This window comes from Labrus bergylta, chromosome 11, assembly GCF_963930695.1.
Source record: "Labrus bergylta chromosome 11, fLabBer1.1, whole genome shotgun sequence".
NCBI lineage: Eukaryota > Metazoa > Chordata > Actinopteri > Labriformes > Labridae > Labrus > Labrus bergylta.
The window spans coordinates 3,074,781-3,098,869 of NC_089205.1; the positions used below are offsets into that span (position 1 = coordinate 3,074,781).

The 24,089-nt window shown below is 40.9% G+C and overlaps 1 protein-coding gene across 1 annotated transcript in view; it reads left to right on the forward strand.

The window, feature by feature from the left end:
- fat3a (FAT atypical cadherin 3a) overlaps positions 1-24,089 on the forward strand; it is a 151,370-nt gene that overhangs the window by 74,505 nt on the left and 52,776 nt on the right. The window contains exons 4-7 of the mRNA XM_065959912.1: positions 8,279-8,340; positions 10,765-11,079; positions 12,536-12,746; positions 18,692-18,831. Of these exons, the coding sequence (XP_065815984.1) occupies positions 8,279-8,340; positions 10,765-11,079; positions 12,536-12,746; positions 18,692-18,831 (728 nt within the window). The remainder of the gene's footprint in view (positions 1-8,278; positions 8,341-10,764; positions 11,080-12,535; positions 12,747-18,691; positions 18,832-24,089) is intronic.

Consider the following 24,089-nt stretch of genomic DNA (forward strand, 5'->3'; position numbering starts at 1 on the left):
CATTTATCACACAGGCCTCAGTAATCCTATCTATATGGTAATCACACACACACACACACACACACACACACACACACACACACAGGATTCTCCTCTCATCTCCTGCTCTCTCTCATCTTTTTATTCTCTTCTTCATATTGGTCTCTTCTCATTGACAGATTCTACATGTGTTTCATTAACACACTCTACGTGTGTTTTCTTGTCTGCCATTATACATATGAAAACCTCCTTTAAAAAGGACCGAGTTACAGAGATACACTGAATGGAAATGTCTTCTTTCAAACATTTGAATAAACACGCAACAGAGCTGCAGCTACACAACCACATCAACACAACAGGCTCAGTATGTTTCCATGCCCAGTTAAGTGGAGCGACAGTTAGAGCTCCATTAGTCATTTTAATTATTCTACTGTCCTTGTCCCAGTATACGAGCATTGAGGGTGAATCCATTTATTGACAGAAGTCTGTCACTCCTCCTCTACAGTAGGTGGCAGTATTCCCACTTTCTGCTATAGCTATCACTGTACCTTCATCGTGTTGACTTATTACGTCACAAACCAAACAATGGACAAACAAGTCAGCAAGCGGCAAACTGTTTGTATGTGGAACGGTGAAAACATGGACAACTTTACAGCTCTGTACATGTCATACGTTCACTACGCCATGTTGATACCTTCGTCTTGTTTTCTTCTACGCATTTAACGTGTTTAACTTCCGGTTCAAAGCCTGGAGTGGGAACTGCGTCCTCAGAAGGACTAGGCCAGTTTGGGACTTAATGTGTGTATACTGTATATGCAAAAATAAATCGATCAACAAACAAATTATCTTTTTTTCAATTTCAGTCAAGCTAACATGTTTACATGTATTTTAAAAGTCCAGTTTTAACACAATAAATGCAACGTGCAGTATGAAACTCCTCTGCCAGGGGGCGCTCATCAATCAAAAAAATAACAAAAGACGACATTGAGGCTGGCGGTGAATCATGGGAGTGATTCTCTCTGCTACCAATCCCCCCACCTCGGATAAAGTCTTCACCGTAGTCAAGACGAACGGGCGAGTCAGACCAGAGGAAGAGAATATGTTTCACATCATAGCATCACATATACAGCAACAGTACAGCTGCTTTAAGTAGGAGCTCCCGCTTCCTTATGCAGCGGGCTTTGCCATGTTTCCATGGCAACGATAAACATGAAAGCTCTACAACCATGAAAGTAAGGATATCTGTGGCTTTGATAACTGTTGAAAATATTGAGAAGTCGAGTCTCTGATTCATACCACACTACCTGTGAAGCTGGATCTACACCTGTGCATTGATCCTGTGCTTCTGTATTTATATCTTTGTGTTAGTTATTCTAATTCACTCTGCGGTTACACCTCCAACACACTAAATGGTGCTGTAGTCTCTGTGCCACTGTGTTCACAGTTTTCATGTTTTGTTGTGTACTTCAGACCTGGAGATTAAAATGAGCAGAATATGCAGGAGGTCGTACATGTGGAATCATTTTACTCTGACACATGCACACACACACACACACACACACACACACACACAGTATACACTTACCATCATTCACAGCACAGTCAGTCATTTCAGTGCAGTTTCTACCAAGCGGACCAATCACAGATGCAGATGTCGTGTTGATGGGTCCGTAGGGAGTTTTATGTCAGACCACAGTGAACCATCTGTGGATATATCAAACCTAAATCTTAGATTTATCACTGAAATATCACGTGTTAAGATTCAGATTATTATAGAATAAAACAATTCTGAACTGTAAATAAACCTCTTACTACATTCTTACGGAGATTTCAACTCTCCTCTGCCTGATAACACATGTTTTTAAATTGATAGACGTGTGTAATTTAAGACCTATGACCTATGACCTTTTTCCCATTGAATGTCGTGTGCTTTGGTCTGTTTTTGATATCATCGTAGATGCCCTGTAAAATAAAACCACCATATGGCCCACAGAAACCACTTTGATACACCTAATAGTTGACTGTGGATCTGTGTTTGACCTCCTATTCTCTCATTTCCAAACAAAGCTCTGAGCATTTTCATCAGTCTGTCCTTCCTGCTCTGTGCAAGATACACATTACAATTATTTATTAACAAGCTGCACAGGTCTGTTGAAGATGCTGTGCTTTGTCCCCGTTCTTCAAAATTGTTTCATCAAAGCCAAATAGTAACAATTATTAATGTCAACATCATGTATCAGTCAGGTGTGTGTAGTTGGTTTGATCATCACCAGGTATAACTCAGGTGTGTGTAGTTGATGTGTAAGTCATGTATCAATCAGATGAGAGCAGATGGAACTCATACCTTCCCATTAGATGATTTTTAAACCGAGTTAATCAGCTGAAACTGATGAAGACCTTCATGCAGGGTCCACACTGCTGTGAGAACAGATGTTCCAAAACCTATTAATTAATCTATTCCAACACTTTCCAGGATTTTCCTCTAGATTCAGATGTTTCTAACAGCTTAAATATAAAGATACATAACAAAAAAATCAGGACTTTAAAGATTAAGTGATTATTACCATGTATGAAAGAATGCTTCAAAATCTGTATATCCTTCAGTGTTGATTTTATCAACATTGATTAGGTTATCTATTTCTTAACCTGCACTGGTGAATGGGGTGCTAACATGCAGCTATTTGGAAACTGGAACAGAGAGGTTTTTTTTTTTTTAGCGGAATATTGTTTAATGAAGTACTTACGTTCGAGTAAGTGTAATGTTGGACTTGTTTGAATACTGAGATTTGTCAGATGTTCTGTGTATTAAGGACAAACATACTTCATATAGTGTCTCTCTGTCAGATGCTGAATATTTGATTTCTTTATAAAACATGACACACACACACATGCACACCAAGCAGCTACCTCCGGGGTTGATCAATGAAGCCCGTGCGGAAGTGCAAAATTCTGCAGTTGGTTGAGGGTCCCAGTCCATACACAGCCCAGTCAAAATGCCAGTTTTTACAGCAGAAGTGATCATGTTTACAGCCTGGTATAAAAAAGATAATAATAATAACAATACATTTTATTTAAAAGCGCCTGCCTTTCAAAACTCTCAAGGTCACCTTACAGAGCAGAGATAAAAATAATAATAATAATAATAATAATAATGTATACTTTATTGATCCCGCGAGGGGAAATTTGTTTTTACACTCTGTCTAGTGAACATGCTACACAAACATAGGCTGTAATACACACACATGCACAAACAGGATCCTATGGACATGCACTAATGGAGAGGTCTCAGAGTGAGGGGGCTGCCCGCAGTGGGCGCTCCTGAGCTGGTGGGGGGGTTAGGTGCCTTGCTCAAGGGCACCTCGGCAGTGCTCAGGAAGTGGACTGGCACCAGTGGCGTGGCTACCAGGCCACTTTCTGGACTTGGTCCGTGCCGGGACTTGAACCAGCGACCCTGGTAACAAGACAATGATAAAACTAACATTAAAAACACAAAAAACAAATGTACAGGATGTAAAGGAGTTATGAGACCGGGTGGAGAATGCGCAGACTGAATGTTTAAAAGACGTGTTTTGAGATGAGATTTGAAAATGGAGAGAGAGTCAATATTACGGATTTGTGGTGGGAGGGAGTTACAGAGGTGGGGGGCAGAGCGGCTGAAGGCCCTGGACCTCATAGTGGTTTGAGGAGTTATTGCCCTCATTGGCATACAATACAATTATTTTTATAAAACATATCCATTTTATTTCATGAAAGATACGTTTTACCTATAGTTAGGCGTGTAACTGTCCTGATTGTTAGGTGGGCGTGATTTAACGGTTTGTTGGTAGTATACACCGAACTGGCCTAGGCGTTCTGAGCCCCTTCCAGGCTTTGACCCGGAAGTAAAACAGCACAAATGTGTAGAAGAAAACAGGACAAAGGTATCAACATGGTATAGTGTATGAAATGTACAGAGCTGTAAAGTTGTCCATACAGAAACAAGGCTTCTTGCTAACTCGTTTGTTTGATTGTTTGGTTTGTGTTGAATAAGTCAACACGATGAAGGGTCAGTGGTAGCTAGAAGGAAGGGAGCATTTTGCCGCCGACTGTAGAGGAGTCAGACTTCTGTCAATAAATGGATTCACCCTCTTTAAAACCTGCCTAGAGCTGGAGCTGAGGCAGCATACAGACGCCGACGAGGAGTCTCCGGAGCCCCTCGCTGTAACAGATGGGTGACATCACTCAGGCTTCATCCATTAATTGTAACACACACACACACACACACACAATGAAAGCTTTAAACATGGAGATGTAAAGAGGAGTAACTTGTCGTCACTAAATGACCAGCATGATGATGTGATCTCTTCATGAAAACTACTTCTTCGTGTTTAGACTCATCAGATTTACCTGCTGGAAATTCCTGTATATAATGAAATGGTCGATGGTTAAACACCTGTGAACAAAACGTGCATCGACCGATCCAGGAGACATTTTTAATGAACTTAATTAATCAAATTAAGTCATTTCATGCTTACTGATCCATTAGTTTCTGTCACGCACACACACCCAGACACATTAAATCCACTACTAAATCAGATTTCATCCCTCTGTCCCTGCCTCCTGGAAATCCACAGCGTTGCAAAGCTGGATGAAAGAGCAAGCTAGCTGAAAATGTCAGGACAGGACAGCTTTCTACAAAAAAAAAGGCCTGTAAACGTGAACGGGACAGAACCATTTCATTTTATAACCACAGCATCAAGCTGGGTACACCTGTGACAGATCCACTGACAAATCTCATGGTTTACATCAACGTACTGATAATCAAGACAACCCCCATCCTCCTCTACTCTCGTTGCACAAAGCACTGCAGGAGCCTCATTTGTCGACAGCGCTGCCAATCATGGAGTTATACCCCTTTTTATAGCATGGCATAACTAAACAACACTGAACTTCTCAGATGAAATGAACACTTGGACATAAATCAACACGCTAAGAACTAATTAAAACGACAGAAAGCAGGTTTGAGAAAAATGTATCTGATGTATGCTTTTGTTTTATAGTTTCACAATGATGTTCTATCTGTTAACATGGAGGAGGCGGAGCTTAAGAGCTATACTGCAGCCAGTCAGCAGGGGGAGCTCTAAATGTTTTGGCTTCACTTTAAGTGACCGTGTGTGAAGTTTATTTTAAACAGACTCTGGTTGTATCGTTTACCTCTCAGTCATGATAAAATAATGATCTCTACAAAACGTCCTTTTCATTCTCCTTCTTAATTTACTCATAACCTCATAAATGATACCTCTAATGTAAAGAACTGACACCTTGTGGTGTAAAGTAATGACTTCCCAATGATTGACTTCTAATATCTCTAATACAGGATGTTGAGGGTTATGATGTTTAACCAGATTAAACAGATGAAATCCTGTGTAATAATCCTAATCTTAATATTGATTAGAATAATCCTGATTATCATTTCTGACAGAATGAAGCGGTCCTAACCCCCCCATGAATAAATTACATCATACCTCATACATCAAGTGAGTGTCTGTGTTATAGTGTGTCCTCTGCAGTGTGATGGATCACCTCTGTGTGTGTGTGTGTGTGTGTGTGTGTGTGTGTGTGTGTGTGTGTGTGTGTGTGTGTGTGTGTGTGTGTGTGTGTGTGTGTGTGTGTGTGTGTGTGTGTGTGTGTGTGTGTGTGTGTGTGTGTGTGTGTGTGTGTGTGTGTGTGTGTGTGTGTGTGTGTGTGTGAAGGTGTGAAGGTGTGATGCTGACTCAGACACACACAGAACACTAACACAGCCTTCATGAACACACAGAAACAAAACATGCACAAGTGCCCTGCAGTGTGTTTGTTAACGGACGGTCATGTAGTTGTTCTTTTTCATTAAGTTTCTGTCTTCTTACAATTTAACAGCAGATGGTGTGTGTGTGTGTGTGTGTGTGTGTGTGTGTGTGTGTGTGTGTGTTGAAAGTTCCTAATTATAGCTATACATGCCTTTGTGTGTGGGTGTGTGTGTGTTAGATTCTGTGTAACTTTGACACTGGGAAAATAACAGCTGGATACCTGCAGTGTGTGTAGCTGTCACATCTCTTCCTTGTTAAGCACACACACACACACACACACACACACACACACACACACACACACACACACACACACACACACACACACACACATACACACACACTGTCTCCAGCAGAAACAGGAAGTGGCGCTGTTAGTAGCTTGTTATAGGGTGTCAGTGTGACATGCTAATGTAGCAAGTAGCTAACAGCAGTGTTCTCATTAATCCAAACTGTTGTTCTCTGACAGATAGACTCACATGCTTTAAAGCTGACGTTCTCAACTTGTTTGGCTTCAGGACCCATCATCAACTCCTCTGTGAAAATAAAAGACCCACATTTCTGATATTTTTCGACCAGTCAGATTTGTTTACTGAAAGATTGTGCAGGTTGAACCTCATTCAGTACAAAACATGTGACAGAAGCAAGAAACTAAACAGAACAAACATGTTTTAAAAAGCGCTTCATAGACTTTTTCCACACAAGTTTTTTTCCACGAACACATTCCAGACCCACTGACAATGGCTCAGCGACTCACCTCTGGGTCCCGACCCACCAGTTGAGAACCACTGCTTTAAAGGATGTTAATGTACCCTTCTTACATTTAACATATTAACATAAAGAAACACTATACCACCTGTGAAGACTCTTTCATACCTGTCTCCATGTCACACCTGGCTGTGTCTCCTCTCTCTCTCACATCTATCCGTCTGTTGTTTTGGATCTCTCCTTCTCCACCTTCATTATCAAAATAAACTTTTTGTTTTTTCATACCTGTCAACATTTAGCTTTAAAGTACAGGAAGGTGGGGTAGGAGGGGTGGTCGGATGTTGAGAGCTTGCCTCAAGGTGCCCTTCTGTACCATGCTCTTGTCTATAGGCTGATGAGGTCTGAAAAAGAAGTCTTTTAATTTTAGCCTCTGTGCTTTTCTTTAAAATAATAAAAACTCTGCAGAATTCATGCCTACTATCCAGGTAATAATCTTCAATAATTCAGTTCAGCTATTCTCACATTTACTTGCTTCCTTGTGTGTGTTGTTTTTTTTTTTGTACAGGGCTGTCCTGTCCTGTCCTGATATTTTCAGCTAGCTTGCTCTTTTATCCAGCTTTTGTTTAACCTCCCTGCTGCCATGTACATAGCCCTTGATTCTTGCTGTGGGTTGCCAGGTGACAGGGACAGAGGTGTTGATATTAGATGTAGTTGTTGTGTGTAGTTGTGGATTGTGTGTGTGCGTCATAATTCAAAGAATGATACGTTATTTTCAGACAAACATACAAAATATACAGCCCGGTGTTTATGGATTATATATAAGGTTGCAAGGAGGTGAACGTAATTTAAGTTTCAGGGAAGAAATAACAAAAGAGGTAAGTGCAGCGAGATGGCTTGGATATACGGGAGAATCATGTGAAAAGCAGAAGTGATGGCTGGCAAGTATATTCCTGCAGATATCTCGAGGTTATAGAGAAACTCTGTACTATCCTCAGAGGAACAGACACACAAAGATCCAGTGTCACTTATGGGGTTTTTGTTTGTTTTATATTTCAGAAACTAAATGATGTGCGGATCCAAATGTGTCAAAAACACATGGTGCTGTTTGGAGCTTTAAACTGCATCATTGTTGATAGCGTTTTAAGTTTTTCACAGCTGGTATTGACTCCAGAGTGAGCGTGTTTTAGTCATGCAGTGTGACTAATGTGAAGTTAACAAAGAATCAAATCTATCATACAGTTTATTGGCAGCTCTCCTCTCATTCCTGTGTGAGTGAATCACGCAGCCTGAAAACATTTTCATCTTTATATTGTGAATAATTCAATTTGAAAATCAGGCGTGATGGAGAGGAGGGGCTGTGACAAGGTTAAAAAACTGAGGAGAACAGCTCTTAGTGTCACACTGTATTTTAATGTGTCACACTTGTTTACACAACAGTGTTAGATTCAGACTTCTGCAGGATGGACACACTGGAGCTTTTAACACAAAGCCAGCTCGTCTGATAACAGATAACAAGATGAGGGGACAGGTAAATATTAAATAATCAGAGTGTGACAGAACATAAACACACACTTGTCCTCCTCCTCTCTCTTCCTTTTTGTAATCTTAGCCATCAAGTCTGACAGCCTAAACCGTGTGTGTGTGTGTGTGTGTGTGTGTGTGTGTGTGTGTGTGTGTGTGTGTGTGTGTGTGTGTGTGTGTGTGTGTGTGTGTGTGTGTGTGTGCGCACGGTGTCTTAACAGTTTTCTCTGCTGCTTCTTTCTCAGGTCTGATCACGACGACCTCGAGGAAACTTGACCGAGAACAACAAACAGAGCACGTCTTAGAGGTGAGTTTTAAACTTTAACAAGACTGTAGTAAAAAATATAGTTATATTGATACCTGTATGTTACCATGGCAACAAAAACAGAAGTCCTAGACACCCAATTTTTAATAATAAAAAAAAGCATACCAAGTCTGGCAAACTGTATGCATCAAACAAAAACATTGGCAACATTTCAGTATACAGTCTATGATCAGCTGTGTGTCTCAGCAGAGGACACACACACACACACATACACACACACACACACACACACACACACACACACACACACACACACACACACACACACACACACACACACACATGTGCAAACTGCACTCTTAGTGTGTAAGTGAACTGGCTGAGGTTATAACGTCCTCTGTTGAATTATTAATCTGTGCTCCAAGCCTTCAGCTAGCAGGATTTAGATGACAACAATTCAGCTCCACACATTTGGCAACATGTATTTCATAAGACAGGTGTGTTGGAGAGGTATGAGTCCATCAAGAATTGCAGTCAAACTCTCCACACTGTCTTAATTGTACAAATATACTGGCAACATTTCTGTACAGACAGTGTTTATTAAATCTCCCTACCTCTTAAGCCCCACCCTCTCATCCATATATGGTCACCTCTTGTCTACAGAAGAAGAAAGAAAGAAGAAAAAAAACTACAACTTCTTCTGTAAAGTCTATGATCAGCTGTGTGATGCAGAGTAGGCACACAGAAACACTGACACAAACGTTGCCTTAACTGTGTTTGTGTGTAAGTGAATGTATCTGTACCAAACTGCTGCCAGGGTTTTGTTCAATTCAGACGGTGTGCAGACAGTGCCTGCAAACTAAAAATGACCCAATATTGGATGTCTAGAACTTCTGTTTTGTTGCTGCTGTGAAATCAAACAGGTGTCAATAGCTGTTTTCAGACTGCAGTAACTTTTGCCGTTTTTTTTAACGTAACGTTTTGTTAAAACCCTCCCCCTTTTTTATTGATTCCGCACCGCAGGAACTGTGAACTATTTTACTTCCTAGAATCCCATTTAGAGTAAAAAACTTTTTTTTAGCTCCTGCTACAGAGTAGGTACCATGGCGGTGTAAATGCAAACAGAAAAAAAGTCCCCATGGTGTGTTGTTCTCAGTGAAGTACCTGCTGGATAGTTTCTCTCTTTATAAAGTCCCCAGAACTGTTTGGTCTGAAAACACTTATTATCATTAGAATCATATTAAAGTTTAAAATGCTGGTGTCATCTTTCTTTAATCTGAGGAGATGAAACAATTGATTTCACAGTCCAAGTGTTGACTGATTGGGGTGCCAGATAGCCTAGTGGTTATTTTGCGTGCCCCATGTACAGAGGCGGTAGTCCTTGCCGCAGCGGCTGTGGGTTTGATTCCATCCAATGGTCCTTTGCTGCATGTCATCCCCCTAGCTCTCCTCCCAACATTTCATGTCTCATTTCATTTCAGCTGTCCTATTGATTAAAGGCAAGAAATTGCCGTCAAAAAGAGCTTTTAAAAAAGTGTTGACTGTTTTATAAATTAGTTGTCAATCATAAATCTGTGAATAAAAGTGCTCACAGCTGTTGTTTCCTCTGTGTGAGTTCTTAAAGAGCAGCCTGGTCAAACTTTGAGCTCTCTATGAAATGGTGAAAATTATAGATTTAATGATTATTCTCTGCAGGTAGAGCTCACCTCACAAGGCTGCTCTCCGGTGTGTCTAAACGTTGAACAGGTTCAAAAGTCTAAGTTTAAATTAAATGTCCAAAACCTTTAGATTTCAACTCTTTATGACGTGTGTTTCTCCTTCTCTCTCATCATTAAATTCCCTCCACAGTCTGCTGAGCCCTCCGATTATTTAAACTGTCTCTCTCTCTCTCAGTCGTGTCTGGTTCTCAGAACGTGACAGATGGTTTTCTTATATGAAGCTCAGAGGAAATGAGCTGCTGCTGAATCTGATGGCTGAGGACTGATCGCACACTTCAGCTAAATGAGAATAAATTCCTTCTTCTTTTTTTTCTTTTTTGAGCTGACCCCGCCCCTCCGTGATCACCTTATTCATCATTTCACCAGCGCAGGAGCTTAATTACCTGCTGCCAAAGCACCGAGACACATTCTGCATCTTTTCATTCGGTTATTCAGAGAGAGAGAAAAACAGACAGACGCTGCACATGGTTTACAAATCAATCACTTTCATACATCTTATTCATTCAGATTCAGACTCTCACAGAGGAAACATCTGTAAGGCTGCAACCAACAAATCATTTTAGATTCATCTCGTTTCCTCATCAATTATTTGGTCTATTCAACACCTAACCATTTAGGAGAGACACAAGTCCATCAAGGTTTTATTTTAAAGGTTGACTTCAGATAATTTAAAAGATATTCAGCTGATTATATATAAAAAAAACCCTGTGTGTATTAATTAGTATTGTACCTTTGTGTCACCCTGCAGGTTCTTGTGTCGGACGGCGGTCCCAGTCCCCGGCAGAGCACGGTCTGGGTCATGGTTCAGGTTCTGGATGAGAACGACAACAAGCCCACGTTTCCGGAGAAGGTGTTCCAGGTCAAACTCCCCGAGCGAGAGAGGAGGAAGAAGAGCGAGCCCATCTATCGAGTGTTCGCCTACGACCGTGATGATGGGCCCAACAGCGACCTCTCCTACAGCATCGTGGACGGGAACGAGGACGGGAAGTTCTTCATCGACCCAAAGACGGCTGTCGTGTCGTCACGCAAGGCCTTCACGGCGGGGAGCTATGACATCCTAACTGTATGTAACTTTGTTATTTACTGGAAACCTAACCCTAACCTCACGTCTGCTGACACCTTTAGGACAGGGTTAGTTGAATTCTCTGGACTCAAAGTCTTCATCATGGTTGATTTTTTGGTTTGAGTTTCAGACTTCCAGTGTGCTAGACGTAACAAATACAATGAAAATAAGATGTGTTGACTTTTTGTTATTTCAGAAAGTAAGACAGAATTCTTTATATCTACCAAATGAGCAGGTCCTCATCCACACTGTATGTCATTCTGCTTCTCTTCTACAAAAGCCCGGAGTGGACAAACAAAAGTAGTTTTACTAGTTTTGTAGCCGTCGCAGCTTCTCCTTTAGGCTTGGAGGCGCAGGGTGAAGGACAGCAGTGATAAGTAAATCCTAAAGGCCTGTAGATCCTGCGCTTTGTTACTTTACATTTGTCCTCAAATGGATCAGTTCATTTGAGAACATTTCCTGATTTCATGACTTCACATGAATTTAACTCTGCTAAAGCTCTGTTTGTGTGTTAGCAGCTATTATTACTATTCCATTTTTTTCTGAGATTGTAATGGATTGAGATTTATTTCCCCTTATTTTAGGCAAGGCCAGTTTATTTCTATAGCACATTTCAACAACAAGGCAATTCAAAGTGCTTCACACAAGACATAAAAAAGCATCATGACAGAGGAAAGAAAAGAAACATTAAAATACAACATTTAAAAATCACTGAAATTATTAAATTTTAATAGATTTACATTCAGCTGTTTATTTTTGAACGTGCATGGGTCAGGTCTTGGACCATGACTAAAACCCAGGATGTACTCTGAAAGCTGCAGGTGTACTTCTTTAGTACCTGCAGAGCCAAAGCAGGACCCAGAGCTTTGTCATTTACGTTTTTTACAACTTGAACATTTTCATTACATATTTTCAAGCTAATGAATTTAGACCCAACCTTGTACTGAGAATTATTCCAGTATCTAAAACCTTCTGTACACAGAGAGGATGAACTGGGGTTGAGACACAAACAGCAATAACCTGCTGCATGTTACATAAATAAATAGTTTTAGTTTGAATACTCTTAAAGCTTTGTTTGAATAAAGCAGATGTCTTATAAAGAACATCACAGGAACATTCAGAGTCAGAGCAGAACGTTTAAAGAATGAACAAGACAGTGACAGTCAGGAGCCTAAAGATAGAGTTTCTAATATGGACCACTCACCAGAATACCCCTCACTGCAGCTCTCATATGTAGATACTGTGGATTCATAAAGCTTTAAAAAATACTGTTGGCTATGATTGATTTGACTTAAAGTCAAAAATATTACTGAGGGACTGTGTCTGCTGCCAGGTTTCCTTAACATCTGTGAACAAGACCCTAATCTCTTAGGAATATTTTATGATTTCCTTCAGGTCACGTCCCTGTGATCGCTCTGTAACCCTCTCTCTCTCCATCTCCTGCGTCTCTCCTCAGATTAAAGCGACAGATAACGGGCGTCCTCAGAAGGCGTCCACCGCTCGTCTTCACATCGAGTGGATCCGTCGTCCGTCCCCCTTCCCTCTCCCCCTGCTCTTTGATGAGCAGTTTTATAATTTCACCGTCATGGAGAACGATAAGGTTGCCGAGATCGTGGGCGTGGTCTCCCTGCAGCAGGGCTCCGCCCCCTTGTGGTTTGACATCACAGGTAAACTCCCTCTGTGGGTTGAGGAGTGTGTAGCGTGTGAGTGTGTGTGCAGTGTGTGTGTGCAGGCCTTATGCATGGTGTGTGTTGTTGTGTGTTTTGTGGGATGCAGCTCAGGTACTGTGGCCTCGCTGCATGATCTGTTCTGCTCCGCCCATCCCTGTCACCATGGCGACAGCTTCGGCTGCCATCAGGTGTGTGTGTCCTCGGTGAGGAGCAGCAGTGATGCTAACAGACGTAGCTCCTGTGTGTTATTCTGTAAGAGGTTTAGTGTTATTTCTGTGTTATTCACTGTGACATTCACTTAAATCCCTTTGATCTGTCAAAGTTCACTTTCACCCTCCTCAAAGGATTAGCCAAGATTATGTGGCGCCCGACGCTTTAAGCCCCGTTTTTGCGCTTTTAGTGCACTGACGAGTCTGCTGCTCAAAGACATTTATAAGTCTAATTATCAGACGCCTGATTTAATTCTATTAGTTTTTAATAAAACATGCTCACTGACACATCTCCAGCAGGATGCACGCAACCACAGACCAGGAAGAACTACAGCTCCCACAATGCACCTCCATCTCTCCTTTTGTTTTTTGCTGAACAGTGACAGTCAGTGTGAATCCAGCTGGAGATACCTTCTGCTCCTGACTCTGACTCTGTCCATCTTTTTTCTGTCATGTCTCTGTTTATCTTTTCTTTCTCTTTTATGACTCCACCCATCTCTCTATCCCTCTTTTTATGTCTCTGTATACTTGTCTCAGTCGGCGTAGTGGTGTGTGGGGGGGTCTTATACACAAACATGATGCTAAACTCTGTAACTGTCTGATTCATTTATCTTACCCGCTGAAGGTCTACTGTACTCTTCCTGTCATAATATTCATACAAAAACCATCCTGCTGCATCGGCACAAGGGTCCTCATGATATTAACAGGCCTGCAGTAAAAGATTGAATCCAAACACATTACATCCATAAACTTTGCTTCATGGATTGCTTCAAAATTTCAGCAGTTGGTCAACTTTTCTCTCTGTACAAATTCAATGACTTTCATCAATGACTATCATTACACATAATAGAGATGTGTCCGTTTAAAAAAAGGAGAGCAGGGTCAGCAGTCTCGTCTCATCTCTTTCTCGACTCCAGTTGTCCAAAGTGCATTCAAACAATGAAAATAACCTTAACATTCACCAAATTTACCGGAAGATAAATGTTCCGATGATATTTTTTCATGTTAAACAGAAAACCGGACTTGAGTGAGTTTCTTACCTGTTTGGACATTTGATTTAATTTATCTCCCACTAATATAACTGTTTCTTATTTTATAAGAATTCATTCATATTGACTTCGAGTTTCTAATTACTTATATTTAACAAATGTTTTGGGGGAAATGACTCTGAAATGTATAAAATACCATAAAAAAAACAAAACCACTGGAGTGTGGCTTTAATCTCTGTAAACTATTGCTCCCTTCATCTTCTTCTTCTTCTTCTTGTTTTTACACAGTCTTAATCCCTTCCTCTGAAACATTTTCATTAAGTCTGTCATTAACGAGACAGAATGAATCAGCAGCTCAGACTCTTGTCAAACTTGAACTTCATCACAGAAAAAATCTGTGGAACAACAAAACAGTAGGAAAAAAGTTTAAAGAGACAGTGACAAAAATAATCTAAAAAAAGTATTTACAGCAGTATCATAAATATGATTATGTGAAATAATAACAGAGCATGGTGGGGATCCGCTCAGTTTCTATTATGATGCAGAACAATCAGCACGTGTGTTTGTTCAGAGATCATAGATAGAGAATAGGAAATATATTGATTCATACATCAGTATTTAATAATGATAAACCGTCATGACATGTAAGTCTTTGTATATGACATAAATAAACAGTATCAAGCCATGCTGAACAGTTTACAGTCAGATGTTACGTTTGAACACAATTATAAACTGACTACAGATCAGTAGAACTACAACTACCAGACAGCATCATCTACATTTTAACTACTAAACTACACCAACCTTCATCATAATCTGTGTCCTCTTCATCACCTCCTGCACCTGTCCTCGTCCTCAACCTGTGTGTCTGTCTGTCTGTCTGTCAATCTATCTGTCGGTCTCTCTCTTTCTGCCTCTCCTGTCTCACCTGTCTCTCCTCTCTCTCCTTAATGCTTCTCTCCTGGAAGGTTCCAGGTCTTTCCGTGAGATGTTCTATATTCTGCAGACGTGTGGCAGGAACTGTTCCTCAGAAGGTATCCCGCTTCCTACTTCCTCCTGCTCTGTGTCCTCCCCCCTTTCCTTTCCTTTTTTTCCTTTCTGTTGAAGCTCATCGTCACTCGTCTCATCAGTGCTGCTGATGTCCTCCTGTGATTGGTCAGCTGAGGGGAATAAACCACACTGTGTGAATGTGTGTGTGTGTGTGTGTGTGTGTGTGTGTGTGTGTGTGTGTGTGTGTGTGTGTGTGTGTGTGTGTGTGTGTGTGTGTGTGTGTGTGTGTGTGTGTGTGTGTGTGTGTGTGTGTGTGTGTGTGTGTGGGCGTACCTGTGCGTGTTAGTGTGTTACACATGAACAGGCCACACTGTAGCAGAGGTTAATTGAAGGGATGGAGGTTTGGTAACCAAGCATCACAACCTCTATATCTGCTCCCATGGCAACACCCCCAAGGTTACCACGGTGACAGCTCTGTCTAATGACCTGCTGTTAGCAGCACCTGTACACACATTCCTTATGTTAACACACACCTTCATGTAGCACTTTAACAAAGCAGGTTCAGACATGCACATAAATCGCCCACTTTCACCTGACCCATTAAACACACTGAAAGATAAAGCAGACTGAGAGGAAAACACAGCCTGCAGGCCACGCGGCAGGAAGGAAAGAAAGAAACAGAAAAACAATATGATCACAAAGTAGACCGAAATTAAGAACAGTGAAAAGTTGATCTCTTTACGCATGGTGTTTAATTTTTTTTTTTTTTCATTTTTAATCAACCAGGTTTCAATTTCATATCTCCAAATTACACACACACACACACACACACACACACACACACACACACACACACACAAACAAACACACACTTAAATGTGTAGAATCCATAAAGACATGCACACACCACATCCTCTAAACCCACAGCAGAGCTCTAACTATAACTTAAGGTGCTCCACCCTGCAGACTGAGACACACACACATGCATGCACGCACGCACACACACACACACACACACACACACACACACACACACACACACACACACACACACACAGTGTGAATGGTTTGCTGAAGTTGAACACATAAACCTTTCATGAAGCATAAAATTGTCTTATCTTCTATAACACACATTAACAGTTCCTATTATTACTATAATTGTTGTTGTTGTTGTTTTTGTTATCACGCAGTAATGATATAAAAACTCTACCAGGAGGTAAATGCATTACACTCCACATAATCAGTATTAGACTCGTGGTAATTACAGAGGCTGAACAGGCTCATACCTGATACAGGTTTTTATGTTTAGGATCATGATGAACACATGATGAAAAGCTAGCTTTTTACAAGTTTTTTGTGTGTACCTTCTGTTTAATCTTGTTACAGTTACGGTAACACAAAAACACTCATATATGCTTTGCAACAAAGGGTTGCAACAAAGTTCTCATTGTGAAGAACTTTCTGCATGGATGACACTAAAGGGTGAAACATGTGCTCAGTTGTGTGTTTCACATTTATGATAAAGAGAACAACCTTCCTTCATGTTTTTATATTATTAGTTTTTCTGCCCGGATGTATTTATTCTTTCGGCACAACAATAATCATTGACTCTTAGATAATAGACGCAGAGAATACTTGATTCTGATTGGCTGAACAGGTGAGGGTAGAAGAATGTATGCTGTCTCTTTAAAGGTAATGTCTGTGAGGGTTCTCTGTAGGTTGCATATTTTTATGGATTGAAGTGATAATGATAATAATTTGAACTTTTCCTGTTGGAGGATCGGAACAGGTGTGATCACATGAATCCATACCCGTCTCAGCTCTGCGATGTGAGCTGCAGATTCAGACGTGCAGAAATAGATCAGATGTGTGTTTGTCATGCACATAGTTGGTTTCTCTCTCTGTAATTTGGCGCGGTGGAGGAGCTGTTTCCGTCCTTTACGAGGAGTCTTTCAAACCGTTGTCTTCTTCTCTCTTCCTAAACGAGGAACGATCGGGACAAAGCTGTTTGAAGCTGACTATGATCTCAGAGTGTTTCTGTCATCATCGGCTCATTAATGTTTCGGACAGCTCAGCCAGAAACCACAACACACACTGCACACACACTGTAAACACACACACTCCTCTGTTTATCAATCAGAATACTACTGAGCTCACTCCACTCACTATCTCCATCTCTCCTCATCAGATAATTCAACTATATAAATACAAAAAGTAGTCCCTTTCCTTTTGCCAGAAAAAAAACATCTGCTCCTGAAACCCAGGAGTCGAGTCAGCATCTCGATATAAAAAAAAAAAAAAGGGTCTTATATCTTACGACTTCTTGACTTGGATTCACAGTGAGTTCACCAAGCCTCATTGAGAGCCTGGTCTCATCATGTGCATAAGACGGGTTTGAACACAGGAGGAAATCTTCAGGAATATTTGGGTGGTGGACGATGTTTTATACTACGCAAATGGTGAGCGACCAGTGTGATCTCATCTAATGTACCACCCACTTTATGGTATTTCTGTTCACCAGTATTTTCTTCTCCACTCTTTTAGTTGATATTGTAAATGTGTCAAACTAGATATAAAGGCAAAACTGTCATCATAGTGTATTTTGATTCATACATCACTTCCCTGTCGTTCTTTTTACCTCTTGTCCTGCCTCCTGAGCGCCCCGCTCCTCCTCCTGTCCGACAGGGAAAGTCACTTGGTTCAAGGTTGCATGTGTGAACAACTAACCCAGGAGCAGTCTGCCTGAAATGTTCTACAGATGTATGATTGACTGAAACTATCTCAGGCTGAAGCTAAAGGTGAAGCTAAAGGTTGGAAACTTTAACCAGGCTGCTCAAAACCATGATGAACTCTCATGGAGGATGAGTTAAGCTGTCAGTGCGGAGATGGGGGGGGAGGGGGTAAGGGGAATGTAACACACAAACAGAAACATTAACACAAGTACTGGGGGCTTAGTTATTAGAAAGAGACAACACATAGTCTGAGTCTGTTGCGCACACAAACACACACATACACACACACACACATACACACAGGGGTTGGGTTGTTCTTGCTGCTTGCATGGCTCATGCTCGTGCTTCATTGTGTTGTCGTGATCTTTTTTGTTTCTGTATGTTATATTGTGTGTGTGGTTGGGTGTGTCTCCATTCCCATGCAGATTGGGACACACAGGTGTGTCTTTTGTGTATATTTTCTTAGCAAACAGAACATGCATCAAAAACCTGCTTGATCAGAAAATAAAAATACATTTACAATGAGAATGTAAATTAAATATTTAGATTTTCAATGCTAAATGTTTCTATGGCTGCTGTTGATTAGGTCTTGGAGTCACATGAGACCAGCCGATAGCGAAAAGTTTTACATCTTAATGTTATCCCAAATTATTCAGCACAACAACAAGCAGAATGTTTGATTTGCATACAAACTTGAGTATTGAGTAGTTTTTTTCCCCCCATTAAGTATTTTTATGACAGATGAGATATTTTCTCATCTGTCTCACAAAGCGACGTCACAAAGGGTTAAAAGGTCTAGAGAATTCTTTGCCTTATTTAAATATCTGTTAGGACATTCAGCAGGTATTAAACACACTGAAAACTCCACCATACACCTATCTGCTGTGTGTGTGTGTGTATGTGTGTTTACATAGTCATCCTGATTCTATTGCTTCACTGTGTGTGTGTGTGTGTGTGTGTGTGTGTGTGTGTGTGTTTGTTTGTGTGTGTCTCACACTGTGCTCCTCCTCCCTCCTGAGCAGGTGGGAACACAGACACCGTGTTTGACGTGGAGAAAGCTGTGGGCACCATCGTCATTGCGAAACCTCTGGACGCTGAACAGCGCGGATTCTACAACCTGTCGGTGCAGGCGACCGACGGAACAAACACAGCCTACACACAGGTAACACACACACCTAATACACCACCTACAAATGTGTAACACACACCCGAAACACTGCCTTCACTCAAACACCATTATCTCAGGTAACACATCCCTGAGACGCCCCTTACACACACCAAAGACATCATCTAAGTTAACAAACCCCCCAAAAAACATACACACAGGTAGCACACACCCTAAACAAACATCACCTACACACCTGAGACACCACCTACACACACCAGAAGCGCCTCTTCTATTCTTGTTCCACTAATAAAAGACCAAGGGCTGAACAACGCCAGTGCCATTTTCAACTTTTTATCAGACATTATTCTCGATTAGAAGAATCTGTTTTACGAGTGTTGAGCAACAGCGGTGATAAAATTGTCTTCTCGTTTCACAAAAACGGTTTATTTATCCGCGTTCTTCCTCGTCCTCTTCAGGTTCTCCCTTTTAGGAATGACAATTACAGACTACCGCCACCTGCTGGCATGGAGAGTTATTGCCTCATACGCATGCGCAGAATGCACGTGGTGGTTGGCCGTCGGCTGTAGTCTTTGCGGTGTGTTCTTGTGCAACTTTTTGGCCAAGACAAAAGGCTTTGTGCGCTGACGCCACAGGTGCTTCATTGCCTTTAGTTCTTTGCCATCTGCTTGGTGTGTCAGGGCCTTAACACACACTTTTATTTAAGGTATCACAGCCCTTTATCTCTAACACCTTTAACTCAGCCAGGTATCTCCACAGTCTTCAACTGTTTCATTGTTAAACTTCACACATGATAACTATTTTCTTGAAGTCTTCTTACTTCTCAGGTTCAGGTTCACTCATGAAAAAATAATAAAATAAACTGTTAAATAATGAATTTATTTGTTTACCCTTTATTTAACCAGGAAAAGTCTCATTGAGATTAAGAATCTTTTTCGAGAGCATCCTGGCCAAGACAGGCAGCAGCACAATTACAGGGTTTCAGACATAAAACACTTAACAACAATGAACATAAATAAAGGAATCACAAAATACAAGAAACATTCATAAACATTTGTCATACCGGTAAATCATCAACAAGGGATCAAAAAGGGCCAATATGATTAGTTAAAACATCTACAGCCAGATCATTAAGAAGACCGTTAAAAACATGCAAGGAAACCAGCACCCGAAGATTTAGAGTATCTTGCAACCGATTCCAAGAAGAGGGAGCAGCATACCTCAACACTCTTTTCCCAATTCAATACGGGATTTAGGGATAGTTAAAAGGTATAAATCCTTGGAGCGAGAATACCCTTATAAATAAGTTATATGTCAGTGGTTTAGTCAACGGGCTGACAAGGCAGACCAACCAACCCGAGCATGCAAGGAGCAATGGTGAGTAAGGGCTTTAAGATTGTAAAGATAACAACCAAGGATTTATTTCAGGAACAATAACGGCCTCTTCCTCCATTGGGGACCTGGGTAGTCAGCATCACTTTTCCCTTCACATGGTAACACACATACTCAATCCAAAGAGGACAGGGGTAATATAGCAAATGAAACAACCAGGACTGAAATCTGAAATCATGAGAAACACAGTACAGTCATAAAACGATTAAAAAGGGTTGGCCCTCACTTATCAAACGAACGCACGACAGAAAAATGGGTGTATGGTCATTTCCACGCAAAGTTCGGCACTTATCAATTAACAATTCATGCAGACATAACTATACTCTTACATATCCAATCATACTCTCACACACTCTAATATACTTTCTTACATACCCAATCATACTCTCTCACACACTATAATACAGGGGTTACTAAACTTTTCAGCCCGTGTTCCCCCACATAACGGTGCTAGCAACTGGGGTAGAGCTGTAATCGGGCCTTAAAAGTTAGACCCAACAAAGCCCGAGCCCGACAAGTACATTTTGATTGGCAGCTTTTTAAAAGCCCGAACCCGTTTACAGCCCGACATTATTCAAATGTGCGCACGCACACAGTTCTTTTGCCTTTTGTCAAGAATGAGTCATTTATACATTTTTGAACATCATTTATTCATGATCAACGTAGGCTATAGGCCACTTGGAAGTTGGAACAAAGAAATAAAATAAGTCCTCTATAACATCTCAGCACTCTAAATAGGCCTACATGAAAATAAGTCTTTCTTAACAAATTAAATCAAGATAAATTCTAAACCAAGATGGGTATTTGGCAATAACGAAATAAAACGAAAAGTTACATAAAATTGAGATTAGGCCAAAGACAAACGGAAACGGGACTTGCCTGCGGCCGCCTCTCTCCACAATCACCAATACGAATATAAACAGGCCAATGCGCCAATAAAAATGAGTCTTTCTTTCCAAATTTAATAAAAGAATAATGCCAACGTTAGCCTATACTCTGTCTACATTATGCATTTAAGAATCAATAAATATTTAGTTATAACTTGAAAAACCTTTACTCACCAAGATTAGGCTAAATGTTTTACATACACAATCATACTCTCTCACATACACAATCATACTCTCTCACACACTCTATCATACTCTCTCACATACACAATCATACTCTCTCACACACTCTATCATACTCTCTCACATACACAATCATACTCTCTCACACACTCTATCATACTCTCTCACATACACAATCATACTCTCTCACACACTCTATCATACTCTCTCACATACACAATCATACTCTCTCACACACTCTATCATACTCTCTCACATACACAATCATACTCTCTCACACACTCTATCATACTCTCTCACATACACAATCATACTCTCTCACACACTCTATCATACTCTCTCACATACACAATCATACTCTCTCACACACTCTATCATACTCTCTCACACACTCTATCATACTCTCTCACACACTCTATCATACTCTCTCACATACATAATCATACTCTCTCACATACACTATCATACTCTCTCACACACTCTATCATACTCTCTCACACACTCTATCATACTCTCTCACATACACAATCATACTCTCTCACATACACTATCATACTCTCTCGCATACACAATCATACTCTCTCACATACACAATCATACTCTCTCACGTATTACGTATTTCCATGACGTAAACTCTGGGGGCGAGGACAGCTTAACCGTGAAAATATAGGGGCGTGGTATTTAAATGACTACCGTTTCCAGCCGCCACACTTATGTGTACGCTGTGATCAGCCAGATACGCACATTTCATAGGTCTGATGTGGACCCTGTTGTACAATGATTTCAACACCTAAATCTGTGCTGGTTTCTACACCACATTGATAAGTGAGGGCCACCGTGAGGCTTGGATCACTATGTTTTAACTACAGCTAACTCTTTTATAGGCATAGATACGGAGCCCCTAAAGGGACACAGGCAGAAAAAATAAAAATACATGTTTCTCGTGCGCACCAGAAACTAACCGGTTCTCACGTGAAAATTTCTTGTGCTCACGAGAAAGTTTCACATACACACGTGATGTGTTTGATGGCACTACAACATGTTATAGTATAGTTATTACTTATTTTATTACCAAATTTAATGATTAAAAAATCACTAAAATTACATTTATGCACTCAAGAGGACATGGTTTATGTGTGTTGTGATTTTGATGGTACTACAACATGTTACAGTACAGTTATTACATATTTTATTACCAAAACTTCCACGTGAGCATGTGAAATTTTCACATGAGCACCGGTTAGTTTCTGGTGCGCATGAGAAACATATATTTTTATTTATTCTGCCTATGTCCCTTTAGGGGCTCCGTACCTATGCACTAATTCAGATCCGTCTTCTAAAACCTTCCTAAAATGTTGAATATTTACTTAATGCACATTTAAAGTGACCTAGATTCCGTCTTATATAAACTCATATTTACACAGGAACCTTAAGGGCTTGTGTCCACAAAGTGTTTCTTTCTGAGCACCAGTGTCTTTTTCCAGTTCTTACTTAAAGCAGAGCGTGTTTGCAGACGCCAGGAGGAAAAGTGCAATGTCCAGCATCTTCTTTTTTCAAAGCGCTCTGCCTTTTTGGTGCAGGCGCTCCGAGCTCTCATAGCTAAAAAAATATCTATCAAAAGGCGCTGGTGCCGTCACCGTCCCTCTTTTCAGACAAGAGCTCACATTGACCAGGACTCTCCACCCTGCAGCACAAACAGCTCTATCCAACTTCAGTTCCGTTCATATGTCGTCTCTCACTGCCCATCCTCTGCTCTAAGTACTGACAGTGGTCGACATTAAACTCATCCATTCAGAGTACAAAGGGTGGAGCCTCAGGTTCAGACTCACAATGAAAAAATAAAAAACCTGCAAACAGAAAAAATGAAAACAGGCTGGTCAGTAAAAACGATACAGAGGTGGCTGTCCAAAACATTAAGTTTAGTTTGACTTGATTCAATGTCTTCTAGTTCTCTCTGTGACAATATAAAGGAAAAATAAACAGATTTTATTTAAGAGATGAAAAAGTGTTGACCAGAAGCCTTTTGAGTCAGCTATGAAAATGAATCAAATAGTTAAAGCAAATATTAAGACGATATTTTATTAGTTTAATCCATTTAATTTGAAGTTAATTGTTTTCTTTTTTATTTGACCTATGTGTGTGTGTGTTCGTGTGTGTATATGTATATCTTGATACAGTCTATGATGTATGTTAGATAGTGGGTGAACTGGTAAACCGGAGCGCTCGGAGAAAAGCCAGTAAAACACTATCTATAAGTTGAGCTCAGGGGTGTAGGTCAGAGGTGGAGAGCAGAAGTAGAGGACGCGTTGTGATTGGTCGGAGTAGGGGACAATGATGGTGGTTTAGGCCAAACTGGATGGGCTTCTGTGTTTATTGGGCGTGGCGTGGGGGGAATTGAACTTCCTTTGTTCTAATGGGGATTTTGGTGATGTTGTTGGCCTGCTTGATCAGCTGGTCGAATGACGGTAGAGAACTTTTTCCTGAACTGGCTGCTTTGATTGGTGGGAGCCTGACTGCCTGGCCTGATTGCATGATTTCTCTCCGATGACAGTCCAGGTCTTCTGCATCCGTTAGGAGTGTCCAGGTGCGCCTCGAGGAAATCTTACTCCACGCCGTTGTCATGACTTTGTCACAGACTCTGGGTTTGTCAGGAGGGTGTGGGGTGAGGATGTAGGCTTTCACAGCGTCGTTTTTCAGAATGGTGGGCCGGGGGTGTGCGTTCCACTGTGTTGAAGAACATCGATTCACATTGGCCTCACCTGTTCTCAGCGAGGTGTGATGCTGTTCAGGTGATGATGACTTGCCGTCCTCCTGCAGGACAACAGAGCACCG